The sequence below is a fragment of the Hyperoodon ampullatus genome (genome assembly GCF_949752795.1).
Source record: "Hyperoodon ampullatus genome assembly, chromosome: 2".
Classification (NCBI taxonomy): domain Eukaryota; kingdom Metazoa; phylum Chordata; class Mammalia; order Artiodactyla; family Ziphiidae; genus Hyperoodon; species Hyperoodon ampullatus.
In genome coordinates, this window is record NC_136915.1 from 65,710,088 (window position 1) to 65,727,045 (window position 16,958).

At 40.4% G+C, this 16,958-nt stretch overlaps 1 protein-coding gene across 1 annotated transcript in view; it reads right to left on the reverse strand.

Moving 5' to 3' along the window:
• Positions 1 to 2,269: 2,269 nt before the first annotated feature.
• Positions 2,270 to 16,958, reverse strand: part of ERICH3 (glutamate rich 3) — a gene marked incomplete at both ends in the record, with an annotated part of 118,997 nt that continues 104,308 nt past the window's right edge. Inside the window, 2 exon segments of the mRNA XM_079721119.1 lie at positions 2,270 to 4,566; positions 9,795 to 9,920. Of these exon segments, the coding sequence (XP_079577245.1) occupies positions 2,270 to 4,566; positions 9,795 to 9,920 (2,423 nt within the window).

The following is a 16,958-nucleotide window of genomic DNA, read 5'->3' on the forward strand; positions in this document are numbered from 1 at the left end:
CTGGGTGATGCTGATATCCTGATCAAGGGACCACGTTGTGAGAACCACTGGTCCATTATACCTTTGATCATTGAATGACTCCTTTATTAAAAAGAAACACATCTATAAAGTTAAAAAAAAATAAAGATAATATGCCTGGTCCTCAGGGACACAGGGCAGCCAGTATGGATTGTATAATGATTAGGGCAGCAGTTCTCAATTTTGCTTACATAGTAAAACCAACTGAAAAATTAAAAAAACAAAACAAAACAAAAAACTGATGATATACCCGTTTAAAACTAATTCGATCTGAACCTCTGGGGTAGGGCCAGGGATTGAATCATTCATGAAAGTGCCCCATGAAAGTCTAATGTGTAGCATAACTGGAGAATCACTGCTTTAGGACATTTTCTTTCACCTCCTCACATAATGAAAAGATGGCCAAACATATGTGCCCTTTGGGGCACTGGCATATGAACAAAGAAAGATATCACAAGGAAATCAAAACCCCAAGGGGCACACTGATACACAACTATTCCTAGTGATATGGGGGCAGGGGTAATTTAGAAAGAAGTTATGACCCTGGATTTGCAATTCACTGCAGGGTTAGTTCACAGGTTTGAAATAACAGAACTTGGGAAGGTGAGCAGCATGCTAATTTAATCCAAGTTTCTTTTCCACTGAATGACACCAACCAGAGTCTAGAGTCTAGAATGTTGGTGTATGGACTGATGTGCAATGTTTACCTGCTATAATGATTGTTACTCATTTTACACAGCTAAATTATTTACTACATTGATTTAAATTGAGTGGCCCTATAAATAAGGCCCCCAGGAATGAAATGCCACAAGCATTTACCTGTCTACCTCTAAAGCAAGACTACCGAAACACGCAAAAACAAAGGGCAATTTGAAACAAGATTTACACTTAAAATTACTCATCTGGCATAAATAGAAAGCATGATTATTTCTAAGTGTAAGTGAATAGACATGCCATGGAATCCTTTTCTGGAAGGACCTACAGATCTGGAACACTCTTTAGCTCCGAGTATACTGGGAAGGACCTTTAGAGCTCATTTTCACAGGCAAAGCCACAGATGGTAAATAAAACGCTCATGTGTGAAACTGGGACTAATGTGTGATTATAAATTAAAAGGAATTTAAACAAACCCCAGACATCAGGACTGGGACTTCCAGGTAATCTTTGGTAAAAGTCAAACTTTTAAAAACTATCAATTTGATTTGAATATAGACATGTTAACTATGTAGACTTAGGTACCAGCCTCCCAGTCCTCCATTAGGAACCAGCACCCTAGGGAGCGTCTGAGCAGCTCTTCTCAAGGTGCTACAGATCAGCATTGGCAGACTGGGAACTGCTCAGACAAGCACAAGGATTTAAAAAACAAACAAACAAAAAATGATAAAATCTAAAGTCCTCGTTAGCTGATTCACTTTGTTATAAAGCAGAAACAAACACACCATTATAACACAATTATATGCCAATAAAGATGTTAAAAAAAAAAATCTAAAGTCCTGGTGAGATGCTCAGGTGATCCTTCTCCTCCACTCTAAGTCTTCCAGAAGACATCTTGAAAATAACCTGAAAAATAATAAAAAGGATAGGACTATGAATATAATCACTCAGGATAGTAGAAACCAGTCGCTAAGGATACGAGGGCATCAAGGAACTAGCAGGAACACGAGGAAATTTGGAAATAATTTTGGTCTTTAGTTACAGTCTTCAATAGTTTACATATATACATATATTTTAACACGTTTTAAATATTTTAATATATGTTACAGATATATGTTATATATATTTATTAAACTTCACAGAAATGCAGAATGGAGACACAGAGCCCATTTAAAGGCAGACAATCACAAAGGGAAATTAATTCTGGAACAGAGTTTAAGCCTTTCCTCCTGTGACCTGTCCCTGTGGCACACTCTCTCCTCTGCACCATCTCTGGGGCCCTGTAAGGGAAGCAAGGTCTCACTGCTTCCGAGAGCTGTGCTTGCAGAGACAGGGGCTGTGACTTAGAGCTGCGAAGGGAACAGAAACTGGTCCCTGTGTGGCTTTGGCCACCCTGTCCGTCTCACCCAGCCCCCGATCCTGATGGGCTTGGGGCTCAGCAGCCCAGAATTGAAGCGTGTGTGTGTGCAGACACTGAGAAAGGGATCAGCCAACTCAAAAGGGAAGAGACCCCAGGTGGGGGAATCTGTTTAATCCTGCAGACAGGGCAGGCTTAAACTCACCATCAGCCACGAAGTCTCTTAGGCTTTCCTGGGGTTCAGCGGAACATCTGGGTCTTCACTTCCTCTGCGCACTGCATGCTCTCGCTTCTCCTGGGTCCCAGTGCAATCGGGCTTTCCAGGGAGTGTTCCTGCGTCCCGCGCACTCTCTCTCCTGGGCTCTGACCCTCTCTTTTGGGATAATCCCAGTCTGAATTCTTCAGCTGCCCCCGACTCCTGCCCCTCCTCACGGACTCCACCTCCTGTGTGGCTTTAGCTTCCCCTTCCTCTTGAGCCGGCCCTGGCGGTGGGGCCCTCCCTTCCAGGTCAGAAGGTTGCCCTGGAGCCTCGACCTCAGCCTCCGTCTCCCAAGTCACTGTCGCCTCCTCCCCGCTCAGCGCTGTTTCCTCTACAGCCACCTTGTGTGTAGCTGCCGTTTCTCCTCGTGTCTCATCCACTCTGTGCCAGCTTTCCTCCCCAGCCACTTCTGAGAGGGAGGAGGCTTCATGCGCTTCTGTTTGCCCCCCAGCTGTCTTTGAACCTGTCAATGCCTCCTGCTCTGCGGCTGGTCCTGTCCCTCCTCCTCCTTGGTGGCGACCTTCCCCAGCTACAACCACGCCCCGCGAGCCCCTGTCCCCCTCGGTGTCCCCGTTCTTCATCAGCCCTACCCCCAGAGTGCACTCTTCATCCACCTCCTCCTCTGGGTCCTCATCCATCACTTCTTCACTTAATTTTCCTGCCATGGTGGAGTCTCCCTCGGGAACATCTTCTTGGATCCTGGCTGGGACAGCCACTCCCTGTGGCCCCTGTAAAGGCCCTTCTTTATCCCTCCCCTCCCAGCCCATCAGGCTGTCTTGATGTTTGGCTGCATGCTCCCGGGCCTCGCCGGCAGCCCCGGGTGTCTGTGCCCTCCCCGAGGGCTCGCTTTCGGGGGCTCCTGACATCGCCCCTCCTGCAGGACTCGGGCCCTCGTCCTGCTCTGCGGGGGCCACATTCTCCCAGAGGCGCAGCCCTGCTCTGCCTCTGGGCCCTGCGTCTCCAGCTTCTTTCGGTCTTTCTCCTCCTTCTTTCCCCCAAACCGTTATGTTTTCCAGGGACTTTTCAAATCCAGGGGATGCTTCAGACACGGTCACCTCTCGCTCTCTCAGTGAATCCTCTCCTTGCGGCCCTGCGTCTTCAGTCAGTTCAGACGCCCGCACGGCTGCTTCATCCTCAGCACCATGCCCCATGTCATTTTGGGGGGCTTGTGTCTCTTCCTCGGGTCTTACTTCCTTCATGGGTTCCCTCTCTTCCTCTTTCAACTTTTGCTCTTCTTCTAAAGGGTCTTCATCCTGAAGCGCCTTTGTCCTTGTCACCGCTTCCCTCTCAGATCCGGTTTCCCCCACAGGTGTCTTTGGCCTCTCAGCTTTCCTTCTCTCGCGTGCTGCATCTGACTCCTCAGGTGACATTTCTTTCCTCTCATCTTCCTTCTTAGACTCTGGCTCTATCTCAACCTCCTCCCTTTCCACAGGGTCCTTTCGAAGTTCTTCAAGGCTGTCCTCCAAAACCCCCGTCCGAGTTGCCTGGGCCTTCACAGAAGTCCAGGAGCTCAAGGGCGTTTCCCTTTCCAGAACTGCCACCCTCTCCTTGGCTGGCGCCTCTCCCCGCCGGATGGCCTCTTCTACACCCTCCTCTCTCTCGGGTGTAGCTTCTCCGGGTCCCACGTCCTCTAGGTCTGTGGATGCTTCCCCCTCACTGTCCTCCACACCTGGCTTTGCAGACCCGGCCTCGCTCACAGCCGCTCCCTCAGACCCTCCCTTCTCTGGCCACGCCGCCTCTCTCAGGGCCGCTGCCTCCTGAGCACTCTCTGACTTCAGGGCTGCTGCCTGGCTTGTAAGCACCGCCTTCTCCTCACCCTGCTCCCCATCAGAAGCCACCGTCTCCGTCTCCAGCACCGTTTGCTCCAAGGCCTGCTCCTCAGAAGCCTCGCCTTCATTCAGACCTCCAGAATCTCTTTCTGCTTCTCGTCCTCTGGGGTCTAACCCCTCTTTTTGTTGCCTTCTATCCCCTTCTGCTTCTGCCTCTGCCCCACTTACTACACCCTGAGGGATCTTTCTTTCCTCTGTAAACTGTCCTACTATTGCCGGCTGCTCTACTGTTGGCTTCCACTGCCCCAAGGGAACCTCATTAACCCCTGCTTTTCCCCATGGTGCTGCATCCCCTTTTTCTTCTGTGTCAGCATCCCTGTGTTGGGGACCTTCATCTTCCTCCACTGCTTCTTTCTTCTCCAGTGTATGCTCTTCTGATGCAACTTCCTTGGATTCCTTGTTTGAGCTGAGTGCTGCCCTTTCCTCCACCACTAAATTCCTATTCGGTGCTATAAGATAAGGTTAGAAATCAAGGTTACTTTAATCAAAGTGCAGGGAGGAGATATTAGAAATCTTAGATATATAAGAGATATTTATATTTATATATAATATCAAGGGGCTACTTATATTATCTATACGACATCTTCTTGGTTCTAGGATGCCATTGACTATAACATGTACCATGATTTAACAATGGTTTTTCGTGATGAAAAGAAATAGTATCAGATTTAATGGGCACATTGGTATTAAAGGAAAATTGAACATCAGAAATGTTGAAAACAAACAAAAAGTCCATGTCTTAAAATAATAAAATCTCTCTCTTTCTCTCTCTCTGTCACACACACACACACACACACACACACACACACATACACACATATCCTACTTTCATTTGAAATATCAGGACTTGCAGAAAGAATTATGCAACAAGGAAAATAGTGAGGACTTAATCTTAAGAATCATTGTTCCCTATAGCACCATAATATGCCTGTTAGCTTATGTTTCTTGTACTCATATGGGCATTTAGCAACAGAATCATAATACAATGTGAGCTGATAATTATCCCATACATTACTCCCATTAAAGCTACTATATCTAGATATAGTCATCAAATAACTTTGTAGTTCAAGGTAAGACTTTTTGCTAAAGACACAAATTTGTATTATAGGTCAGAATACCTCCCATCTACATTCAGAAACTGATTTGCCTTTGGCAAAACAGGATCACAGAGCAAGACAGGGCTTTTTAGTCTGGGACAATTTTCAACATAAATAACCTACTTGAAGTATTTCATAATTTCATCCATAATTTCCTGCCAATCTGGGTGTTCTAGCTTTCATACTTCAATAAATACAAGTTCAATATGTTTCTCAGAAGGCTTCAAATAGATTTCTTATTATTTAGCAAATACATGTATTTCTGTTGCAATGATCCATGCAAAATAAATAAAGGCATTTCAGGCCAAATACCCAAAGCATTTAAATTTTCCAACTGCAGAAAAATACTTAGGGAGATAGCTTCTAAAATGGCCACCTCAATGCTTTCTATCAATCTAATCCTTTTCATTTGTAAAACACACTGGACTAGGTGCTATAAAATAAGTTATAAAACCAGGGTGTCAACCTCCAAATTATATAAATATATAAAGTAGGCAAGTGTGTCTTCCTCACATTCTTTTTCTATTGCTTGCCATTTTGGATAGCCATCTCACCCCCACCCCATCACCAACAATCTCCCAGAAACCTAACGCCCTAATCTTACTCACTTCGTCCCTATTCTGATACCCCATCTGGGAATGGCTTATAACTCCAGTTCCTCTCCTGACACCACATCTGGCTGTCCTTTTGCCTTCCCTTGGCCTCTTGCCAGCTATTAAAATAAAACATTTTGAAGTAAGAAAATAACAGCACATATTACATTTCCCTTAAAAATGTATTTGGGGGCTTCCCTGGTGGCACAGTGGTTGAGAGTTCACCTGCCAATGCACGGGACATGGGTTCGTGCCCCAGTCCAGGAAGATCTAACATGCCATGGAGCGGCTGGGCCCATGAGCCATGGCCGCTGAGCCTGCACGTCCGGAGCCTGTGCTCCACAACAGGAGAGGTCACAATGGTGAGAGGCCCACATACCACAAAAAAAAAAAAAAAATGTGTTTGGAAGGTAACTTTATTCAAATGAGTAACATAGAAACTTCAGGTCTATCAGCAGGGATGGTGTTGACTTTTATAGGGTGTCCTCAGCATACCACAGCAGTTATTTACTAAATATAGAACCAAATACTCACTCAGAGAACATGTAGCCAATTCACTTGAAAGAATACAGTTTGTTTTATTTTGTTACAGATTATTACTGGATTCAAAACAAGTGAAAACCATGAGGAACAACAATGTGTCAAGTCCCTTTAGTAGTATATGTTTTGTTATTCAAATTCCTGCATGAAAGTATATTAAAAAGTTGTCAGAGGAATCAGGCTCCCTGACTTCAGACTATACTACAAAGCTACAGTAATCAAGACAGTATGGTACTGGCACAAAAACAGAAATATAGATCAATGCAACAAGATAGAAAGCCCAGAGATAAACCCACACACATATGGTCACCTTATCTTTGATAAAGGAGGCAAGAATATACAATGGAGAAAAGACAGCCTCTTCAATAAGTGGTTCTGGGAAAACTGGACAGCTACATGTAAATGAATCAAATTAGAACACTCCCTAACATCATACACAAAAATAAACTCAAAATGGATTAAAGACCTAAATGTAAGGCCAGACACTATAAAACTCTTAGAGGAAAACATAGGAAGAACACTCTATGACATAAATCACAGCAAGATCTTTTTGGACCCACCTCCTAGAGAAATGGAAATAAAAACAAAAATAAACAAATGGGATCTAATGAAACTTCAAAGCTTTTGCACAGCAAAGGAAACCATAAACAAGATGAAAAGACAACCCTCAGAATGAGAGAAAATATTTGCAATGAAGCAACTGACAAAGGATTAATCTCTGAAATTTACAAGCAGCTCATGGAGCTCAATATCACAAAAACAAACAACCCAATCCAAAAATGGCAGAAGACCTAAATAGACGTTCCTCCAAAGAAGATATAGAGATTGCCAACAAACACAGGAAAGAAAGCTCAACATCACTAACCATTAGATAAATGTAAATAAAAACTACAATGAAGTATCACCTCACACCAGTCAGAATGGTCATCATCAAAAAATCTACAAACAGTAAATGCTGGAGAGAGTGTGGAGAAAAGGGAACCCTCTTTCCCTGTTGGTGGGAGTGTAAATTGATACAGCCAGTATGGAGAACAGTATGGAGGTTCCTCAAAAAACTAAAAATTGAACCACCATACAACCGAGCAATCCCACTACTGGGCATATACCCTGAGAAAACCATAATTCAAAAAGAGTCATGTACCACAATGTTCAGTGGAGCTCTATTTACAATAGCCAGGAAATGGAAGCAACCTAGGTGTCCATTGACAGATGAATGCATAAAGAAGATGTGGCACATATATACAATGGAATATTAGCCATAAAAAGAAACGAAATTGAGTTATTTGTAGTGAGGTGGACGGACCTAGAGTCTGTCATACAGAGTGAAGTAAGTCAGAAAGAGAAAAACAAATACCGTATGCTAACACATATATGTGGAATCTAAAAAATAATTTAAAAAAATGGTTCTGAAGAACCTAGGGCCAGGACAGGAATAAAGACGCAGTCGTAGAGAATGGACTTGAGGACAAGGGGAGGGGGAAGGGTAAGCTGGGATGAAGTGAGAAAGTGGCATTGACATATATACACTACCAAATGTAAAACAGATAGCTAGTGGGAAGTAGCAGCATAGAACAGGGAGATCAGCTTGGTGCTTTGTGTCCACCTAGAGGCGTGGGATGGGGAGGGTGTGAGGGAGACACCAGAGGGAGGGGATATGAGGATATATTTACATGTATAGCTGAATCACTTTGTTATACAGCAGAAACTAACACACCATTGTACAGCAATTATACTCTAATAAAGATGTTTAAAAAAAAGTCAGTTATGAAAAATATTTAAAGAAAGTCCTCTGTTTTGCTAAGCTGGCCTCTAAGTTTATGGAATTAAAGAACATTCAGGAATACAGGGTAATAAAATTGCCTAGCCACCATGTAATAATATACTATGCCTAAATTCTAGGAGAGAAAGCGCTAATGGCATCCAGCTGAGCTATTACCTGCACACACACACACACACACACACACAGGGGAGTCAGACATGACATTTCTGAAGCAAGGGAAAAAGAGTAATTGAAGCCCTTCTAAGAAATATCAGTACAAAAATATGACATGTTCTTGATAGCAACCTCATGGCTTTTTGGGGAAAAAAATAACGAATATAAGAAAGTGAGCAATGTACACAAACAAGGGAAATCTGATTTAGTGGCTGAGTGTGTACTTGGGAATCAGGCAGACATGGGTGAGAATGTCAGCTCTGCCACATAGTTGTACGAACTTGGGAAATAACACTTCTCTAAGCCTTCATTCTCTTATCCATAAAACGGGAATAGCAACACTTGACTCACAGAATCCTTGTGAGAGTAAACCATAAAATGCTTAGCACAGTGCCTGACACACAGGAAGCCCTAACAAACCTTCCTTACACACTCCCCTCCCACTGTGTATAATGTATGATATTTTCTTGCTTGAATTGGATTTAATAGACAACAACTACTCTACCTGCCTTGCAGAAGTTTGGGGAGGTACACTGGAACTCCTCTGGTTGAACGCCCACCACGAAAGATTTGGATTCTCGAAGCTCAGTGTCCTTCTGCAACTCAGTCCACTGCAAGTTCAAGTGTCACCTGGTCCTCTCCACATTGCCCCGGGGGAATGGGAGCTCAGGGAACCAGCACAAGTGCAAATTGTCTGGCTGCTTCTATTTGTTGTGAGTAATAAAGTCCTTTTCCTCTGACCCAGGAGTCTTGTATGCTACTGTGGCTGGCTGACTTATTTACTTGATAATAGAGTGAAATCTCAAATACCTCCCAGCGCTTGATGCCTGTTATTAAAAATTGGAGGTGGGGGTAATGTGACCATATGAGGAATAAAATGAATCACCCTCCGCCTGCCAACTGCCACACACACATACATGTATTCAAATCAGGGTGTTTTTTAAAAGTCATCCACTAAATATAGGGAAACCTGATTTCAAGGACACGGGCTGTTTGACCAGATATGTATGAGTCATGGTCTGTTGAGTCACTCTAATGCGCACTCTTGCAGCTGGAGTACTCAATCACCAAGAGCCAGGTCATTTGCTGATGGCAATGAATACTTGCCGAATTTTAAAAAATAAGGAGTTCAAGTAAATCGTCATGAAATGTGCCTGGGCTCTTCATGTCTCCAATGGGTCAGTTAGGTGTATCCACCTACCTGGTCAGCTAACTGGGAGGCAGGCTAAGAAATAAGACTGGTCTGAAAATCCCTACCAGTATTTTTCATTATCCGAAGTCCTTTTTAAAAAATTCTAAGCACCACTGTATTCAAAAAAGAATGACAACTTTCATATCTGTTGTCAGCTCCAAAGCTCCCCTTAACGCCTCCACCTCCTGGTTTATTCACTAGTTGAAAAGAAAATAAAGGTGGTAGAAGGAGGAAACAAGGATAGGAAGATGAAAGATGGAAACAGCACTGTCTTTTGCAGAGGATTTCTGAAGGTCTTTCCTAGGTAATGATGTGCCCTTACCTGCACTTGTGTCAATCTCCACCTTCCTTGAGTGCTTCTCTCCTCTGTCTGCACTGCTAACACCAGACTCAGAGTCATAGTGGCAGTGGAAGCCAGGACCCACATCTTCGGCTACTACCTGTCCAACTGATTGGAGACCATATAAAATATCAGAAGGTGTTAAAAACAGGTCATGGGAACATTGTAAGTGGAACAGCAGCAAGTGGGATTAATTTAAAAGCATTCACATTAAAATATGACTCTGTTGTTAACATTCATTAAGATTAAACAGAGTTCAAGCTATGATTTCAAAAAGAAAACACAATAGAAGATCATGAAGTAAAGAAATCCATGCAAAGAAATACTTGCATTAGAAAAAAAAGGGCAACAGCCAGAAGCAGTGATGGATTTGCCAAATATACATGCAATGAGATGACTGGAAAGGAGTTTAGTTGCCTTTTGCTTTTTAGAAACATGTTATGGCTTTTATAATCCGAATCATCACTGTTCTATTAGATTTCTAAAACTACCAGAACTGACTATACTATAAGCATTTCATCCATTAGTAGATTTTAGTGATTTGACCCCAATACTCATTCTATGTGAACAGAGCAAAAAAGCTATTGCATGATTCCTATAAATTTGACAGTAAAAGCTGTTGTAGAGATTCCTGTTATCTGCAGCTGATTACTAGCACTGAACTTTAGGAACACAAAGACCTAAGAAGTTCAAGTTCCATACTAACTGTGTCAGCTTGGGTAAGTTCTTCGGCCTGAGCCTAAACCTCAGTTTACCCATCTGTCAAAAAGAGATATCTACTCAGTGGTTATATTGGGAGGATTAAATGAAATAATACCTGTAGAACATGCTTATATTTCACTTATTAGCAAGTGCCTGAGCACCTGATAAATAATAGTAGATGATGAAATGATGAGCATGTCTATTATAAGTATTATTGCCTAACCTGATAATTCTCAACAACAATTTAATATCCATTAACTTTGTCTTTAGTGTCTGACTACATCCCTTGCCTATCATCTGATGACCTGTGTCTCTAAATCCCTGACATCTTTCATTATGCCACCTCCTGGTTAAAAAAAAGTTCACTCAAATAACACTAGACCTAGATTTGCCCTCCTAGATAAGAGCACAGTTTCTCCAAAATACCCTTTCCCCCCTCCCTCCCTCCCTTGCTCTCTATCTCTCCCTTTGCTTCTCTACCTACATTCTCTCTTCCTTTCTTGCTTTCTTTCCTCTCAGATATTCTGAGCAACTTGGTCCAAAGACTGTACTTCAAGAACAAACACAACTAGAATGTGGTCCCTTGCTCAGTTTAAGGTGGATTGTTAAGGAGCAGTTAGTTACTTACTGATCCTTCTGTGTTTGGAAACAAATAGTGAAATATCTGCCTCATGTGGCTTTTGGAGAAAAAATGGAATGACTTAACTATACTAATCTTAAGAGAACAAACATGGAAATTAAAAGGGGTGCATCACATAGTTCCAATGTATTCTCTTTAAAAAAAATTTTGAACATCAGTTTTCCACATTCATCCTATACACCAAATAAAAAATGTCTTTTACAGTAATTTAAAGATGACATCAACTCATGAAACTTAGGTTATAGTTGGATTTTTTAAAACCAAGTCAACCTTTAGATTAGTAACTTTATAACACAGTACCTGTAAGTTAAATACCATCTTACCCACAGCACTGTATAACTAGAGAGTTTAAATAAATAGTGTTTTAGGTCTTTGTGTATAAATCTGCTTTGCTGACTAAGCAATAGAAATCCCAAGGATGGTAGGCAGGAGGGTGGGAGGAAGCCTGATTTGGTATCAATTACTGAAGCTTTGTTTCATCAGAGCCAACAGGACATCTAGCTTTCTCCCCCAAGTAGTCCACAAGCTAAAAAGAAATATGATTTATTTTACAAATATTGAATCATTATGTTGTACACCTGAAATTAATATAATGCTGTATGTCAATTATACATCAATTGAAAATTTTTTCAATATGGTTTACAAAAATAATAATAATAATAAACAATTAGCAGCTATTGAACCAAAAGACTATTCTAAGAAGCCAAACAATACTAGCATAATCTGAAAATTACAACTCACTCAGAATTGCCTGAAGCATGTAATCCTTCTGTCTCAGGACTGTAATCACCACTTGCCCATGTCAGCTGGCTTGCCCCTGGAGGGTTAGGCTTTGGAAGTCGATGAGAGCCTGGACAGTTAGGTGCTGCCTGCTTCAGATTCAGCAAGAATGGGACACTGGCCTGAGCATTAAGGATTTATTAGGTGTGAGATCAGAAAAGACCTCACTTGGTCATTTTTTTCTCAGATGTTCTTCTGAAACTGAAACTTAAAAGCAAGACCTTGGCCAGTGTCTAACTTTGACTATTTTCCACCTACAGTAAAGGAGGACTATGCATGCTGAGACTCCCATGCCAGCAACGTGACACATCACCCTGTTTCCTCTATCTATTTAGCCCTTCATCCCTCAAGGCTCTGCTCCTTCACCTTGTTATAAAGATGACAATTAAAAGCAAAGAGAGTTGTCAGTTCCCACAGCATTTGTAGCAAAATGGAAGAGGCTCAGAGAATTTCACAGAAAAATACTTTTTCCACTCAAATGATATAGGATATTTCAAGATGTTTTTAAAATACCAAAATATTCTTGCATTCCAATGTGAGCTTTTTTTATTATGAAAACAAACATATTTAAAAATAATATATACATTGTACTTTCCCAAAATATGAAAATAGTACATATTCACTACTTAAAGCTTGAAACAATAAAAAGTACAGAGAAGAAACCAAAAATATCCTAGTTTCACCACTCAGAAACAAATACTAGCTAACATTTTGCCAGATTTCCAAGTATTTTTTACTCTTACTTAGATGACATTTTGTATCCCATTTTATTCATTTAGCAATATATTGTGACTATATCTACATATCATTAAATAAGAACTATTCTTCAATAACTGCACAGAATATTCTAATAAGGTTTTACTAAAATTTGGCTAACCAACTGTCTAGTGTTAAATATTGAATTATTTCCATTTTTGTGATTACAAAGCTACTTAAAATACTACTTATAATTATTTTATTATTTCTGGCTATTGCCTTAGGATAAATTGTTGGAATTGGAACTGTTGGGTCAAAGAGCATGATAATTTTTGTAAGCTTTTGATATATGTTTCTCTTTGTACTTCAAAAAAGGAGGTATCAATTAACAATTTCACCTATAATGATGAGAGGACTTATGTCCCTGTACTATTGCTGACAGTTCTCAATTTCCACCAATTCTTTCTAAATTTGATAATTTACTTATGGAAAAGTGGTAACAAGGATATGGTTTGCAATATTAGTAGGCAACCTTTCCAAATTCATTCCCTCTCCTCTGCTTGCTTTCAAACTACACGAATTGTTCCCATCTTAAAACATGCTAAGAAGAATAACTGAGGCAGAAGAACGGATAAGTGATGTGGGAGATAAAATACTGGAAATAAATACCACACAGCACAATAAAGAAAAAAGATAACATGATACTATACATAGAGAATCCTAAAGATGCTACCAGAAAACTACTAGAGCTAACCAATGAATTTGGTAAAGTGGCAGGATACAAAATTAATGAACAGAAATCTCTTGCATTCCTATACACTAATGATGAAAAATCTTAAAGTGAAATGAAGAAAACACTCCCATTTACCACTGCAACAAAAAGAATAAAATATCTAGGAATAAACCTACCTAAGGAGACAAAAGAACTGTATGCAGAAAACTATAAGACACTGATGAAAGAAATTAAAGATGATACAAATAGATGGAGAGATGTACCATGTTCTTGGATTGGAAGAATCAACATTGTGAAAATGACTCTACTACCCAAAGCAATCTACAGATTCAATGCAATCCCTATCAAACTACCACTGGCATTTTTCACAGAACTAGAACAAAAAATTTCACAATTTGTATGGAAACACAAAAGACCCCGAATAGCCAAAGCAATCTTGAGAATGAAAAATGGAGCTGGAGGAATCAGGCTCCCTGACTTCAGACTATACTACAAAGCGACAGTAATCAAGACAGTATGGTACTGGCACAAAAACAGAAAGATAGATCAATGGAACAGGATAGAAAGCCCAGAGATAAAACCACGGACATATGGTCACCTTATCTTTGATAAAGGAGGCAAGAATATACAGAAAAGACAGCCTCTTCAATAAGTGGTGCTGGGAAAACTGGACAGGGACATGTAAAAGTATGAGATTAGAACACTCCCTAACACCATACACAAAAATAAGCTCAAAATGGATTAAAGACCTAAATGTAAGGCCAGACACTATAAAACTCTTAGAGGAAAACATAGGCAGAACACTCTATGACATAAATCACAGCAAGATCCTTTTGGACCCACCTCCTAGAGAAATGGAAATAAAGACAAAAATAAACACATGGGACCTAATGAAACTTAAAAGCTTTTGCACAGCAAAGGAAACCATAAACAAGACCAAAAGATAACCCTCAGAATGGGAGAAAATATTTGCAAATGAAGCAACTGACAAAGGATTAATCTCCAAAATTTATAAGCAGCTCATGCAGCTCAATAACAAAAAAACAAACAACCCAATCCAAAAATGGGCAGAAGACCTAAATAGACATTTCTCCACAGAAGATATACAGACTGCCAACAAACACATGAAAGGATGCTCAACATCTTTACTCATTAGAGAAATGCAAATCAAAACTACAATGAGATATCATCTCACACTAGTCAGAATGGCCATCATCAAAAAATCTAGAAACAATAAATGCTGGAGAGGGTGTGGAAAGAAGTGAACACTTTTGCACTGCTGGTGGGAATGTGAATTGGTACAGCCACTATGGAGAACGGTATGGAGGTTCCTTAAAAAACTACAAATAGAACTACCATATGACCCAGCAATCCCACTCCTGGGCATATACCCTGAGAAAACCATAATTCAAAAAGAGACATGTACCAAAATGTTCATAGCAGCCCTATTTACAATAGCCCAGAGATGGAAACAACCTAAGTGTCCATCATCGGATGAATGGGTAAAGAAGATGTGGCACATATATACAATGGAATATTACTCAGCCATAAAAAGAAATGAAATTGAGCTATTTGTAATGAGGTGGATGGACCTAGAGCCTGTCATACAGAGTGAAGTAAGTCAGAAAGAGAAAGACAAATACTGTATGCTGACACATATATATGGAATTTAAGAAAAAAAAATGTCATGAAGAACATAGGGGTAAGACAGGAATAAAGACACAGACCTACTAGCGAATGGACTTGAGGATATGGGGAGGGGGAAGGGTAAGCTGTGACAAAGTGAAAGAGTGGCATGGACATATATACACTACCAAACGTAAGGTAGATAGCTAGTGGGAAGCAGCCGCATAGAACAGGAAGATCAGCTCGCTGCTTTGTGACCGCCTGGAGGGGTGGGATAGGGAGGGAGGGAGGGAGACGCAAAAGGGAAGGGATATGGGAACATATGTATATGTATAACTGATTAAATTTGTTATAAAGCAAAAAAAAAAATAAAAAATAAGGAAAAATAAATAAAATAAAATAAAGACTATAACAAGAGACAAAGAAGGACACTACAGAATGATCAAGGAATCAACCCAAGAAGAAGATATAAAAATTGTAAATATTTATGCACCCAACATAGGAATACCTCAATACATAAGGCAAATACTAACAGCCATAAAAGGGGAAACTGACAGTAACATGATCATAGTACGGGACTTTAACACCCCACTTTCACCAATAGACAGATCATGCAAAATGAAAATGAAAAAGGAAACACAAGCTTTAAATGATACATTAAAAGAGATGGGCTTAATTGATATTTATAGGACATTCCAAACAAAAACAACAGAATACACTTTCTTCTCAAATGCTCATGGAACATTCTCCAGGATAGATCATATCTTGGGTCACTAGTCAAGCTTAGATAAATTTAAGAATTTTGAAATCGTATCAAGTATCTTTTCTGACCACAATGCTATGAGATTAGATATCAATTACAGGAAAAAGTCTGTAAGAAATACAAACTCATGGAAGCTAAACAACACACTACTTAATAACCAACAGATCACTGAATAAATCAAAGAGGAAATCAAAAAATACCTAGAAACAAATAACAATGAAAACACGATGACCCAAAACCTATGGGATGAAGCAAAAGCAGTTCTAAGAGGGAAGTTTATACCAATAAAATCTTACCTTAAGAAACAAAAAACATCTCAAATAAACAACTTAACCTTACACCTAAAGCAATTAGAGAAAGAAGAACACAAAACCCCCAAAGCTAGCAGAAGGAAAGAAATCATAAAGATCAGATCAGAAATAAATGAAAAAGGAATAAAGGAAACAATAGCAAAGATCAATAAAACTAACAGCTGGTTCTTGAAAAGATAAACAAAATTGATAAACCATTAGCCAGACTCATCAAGAAAAAAAGGGAGAAAATTCAAATCATTAGAATTAGATATGAAAAAGGAGAAGTAACAATTGACACTGAAGAAATACACAGGATCATAACAGATTACTACATATATATGTATATATACAACTATATGCCAATAAAATGGACAACCTGGAAGAAATGGACACATTCTTAGAAAAGCACAACCTTCCAAGACTGAACCAGGAAGAAACAGAAAATAAAAACAGACCAATCACAAGCACTGAAGTTGAAACTGTGATTTAAAATCTTCCAACAAACAAAAACCTAGGACCAGATGGCTTCACAGGCGAATTCTATGAAACATTTAGAGAAGAGCTAACACATATCCTTCTCAAACTCTTCCAAAATATAGCAGAAGGGTGTTTCCCTGGTGGCGTAGTGGTTGAGAGTCCACCTGTCGATGCAGGGGACACGGGTTTGTGACCCAGTCTGGGAACATCCCACATGCCCTGGAGTGGCTGGACCCGTGAGCCATGGCTGCTGAGCCTGTGCATCCGGAGCCTGTGCTTCACAACGGGAGAGGCCACAACAGTGAGAGGCCCGTGTAAGGCAAAAAAAAAAATATATATATATATATATATATATAGCAGAGGGAGGAACACCTCCAAACTCATTCTACGGGGCCACCATCACCCTGATACCAAAACCAGACAAAGATGTCACAAA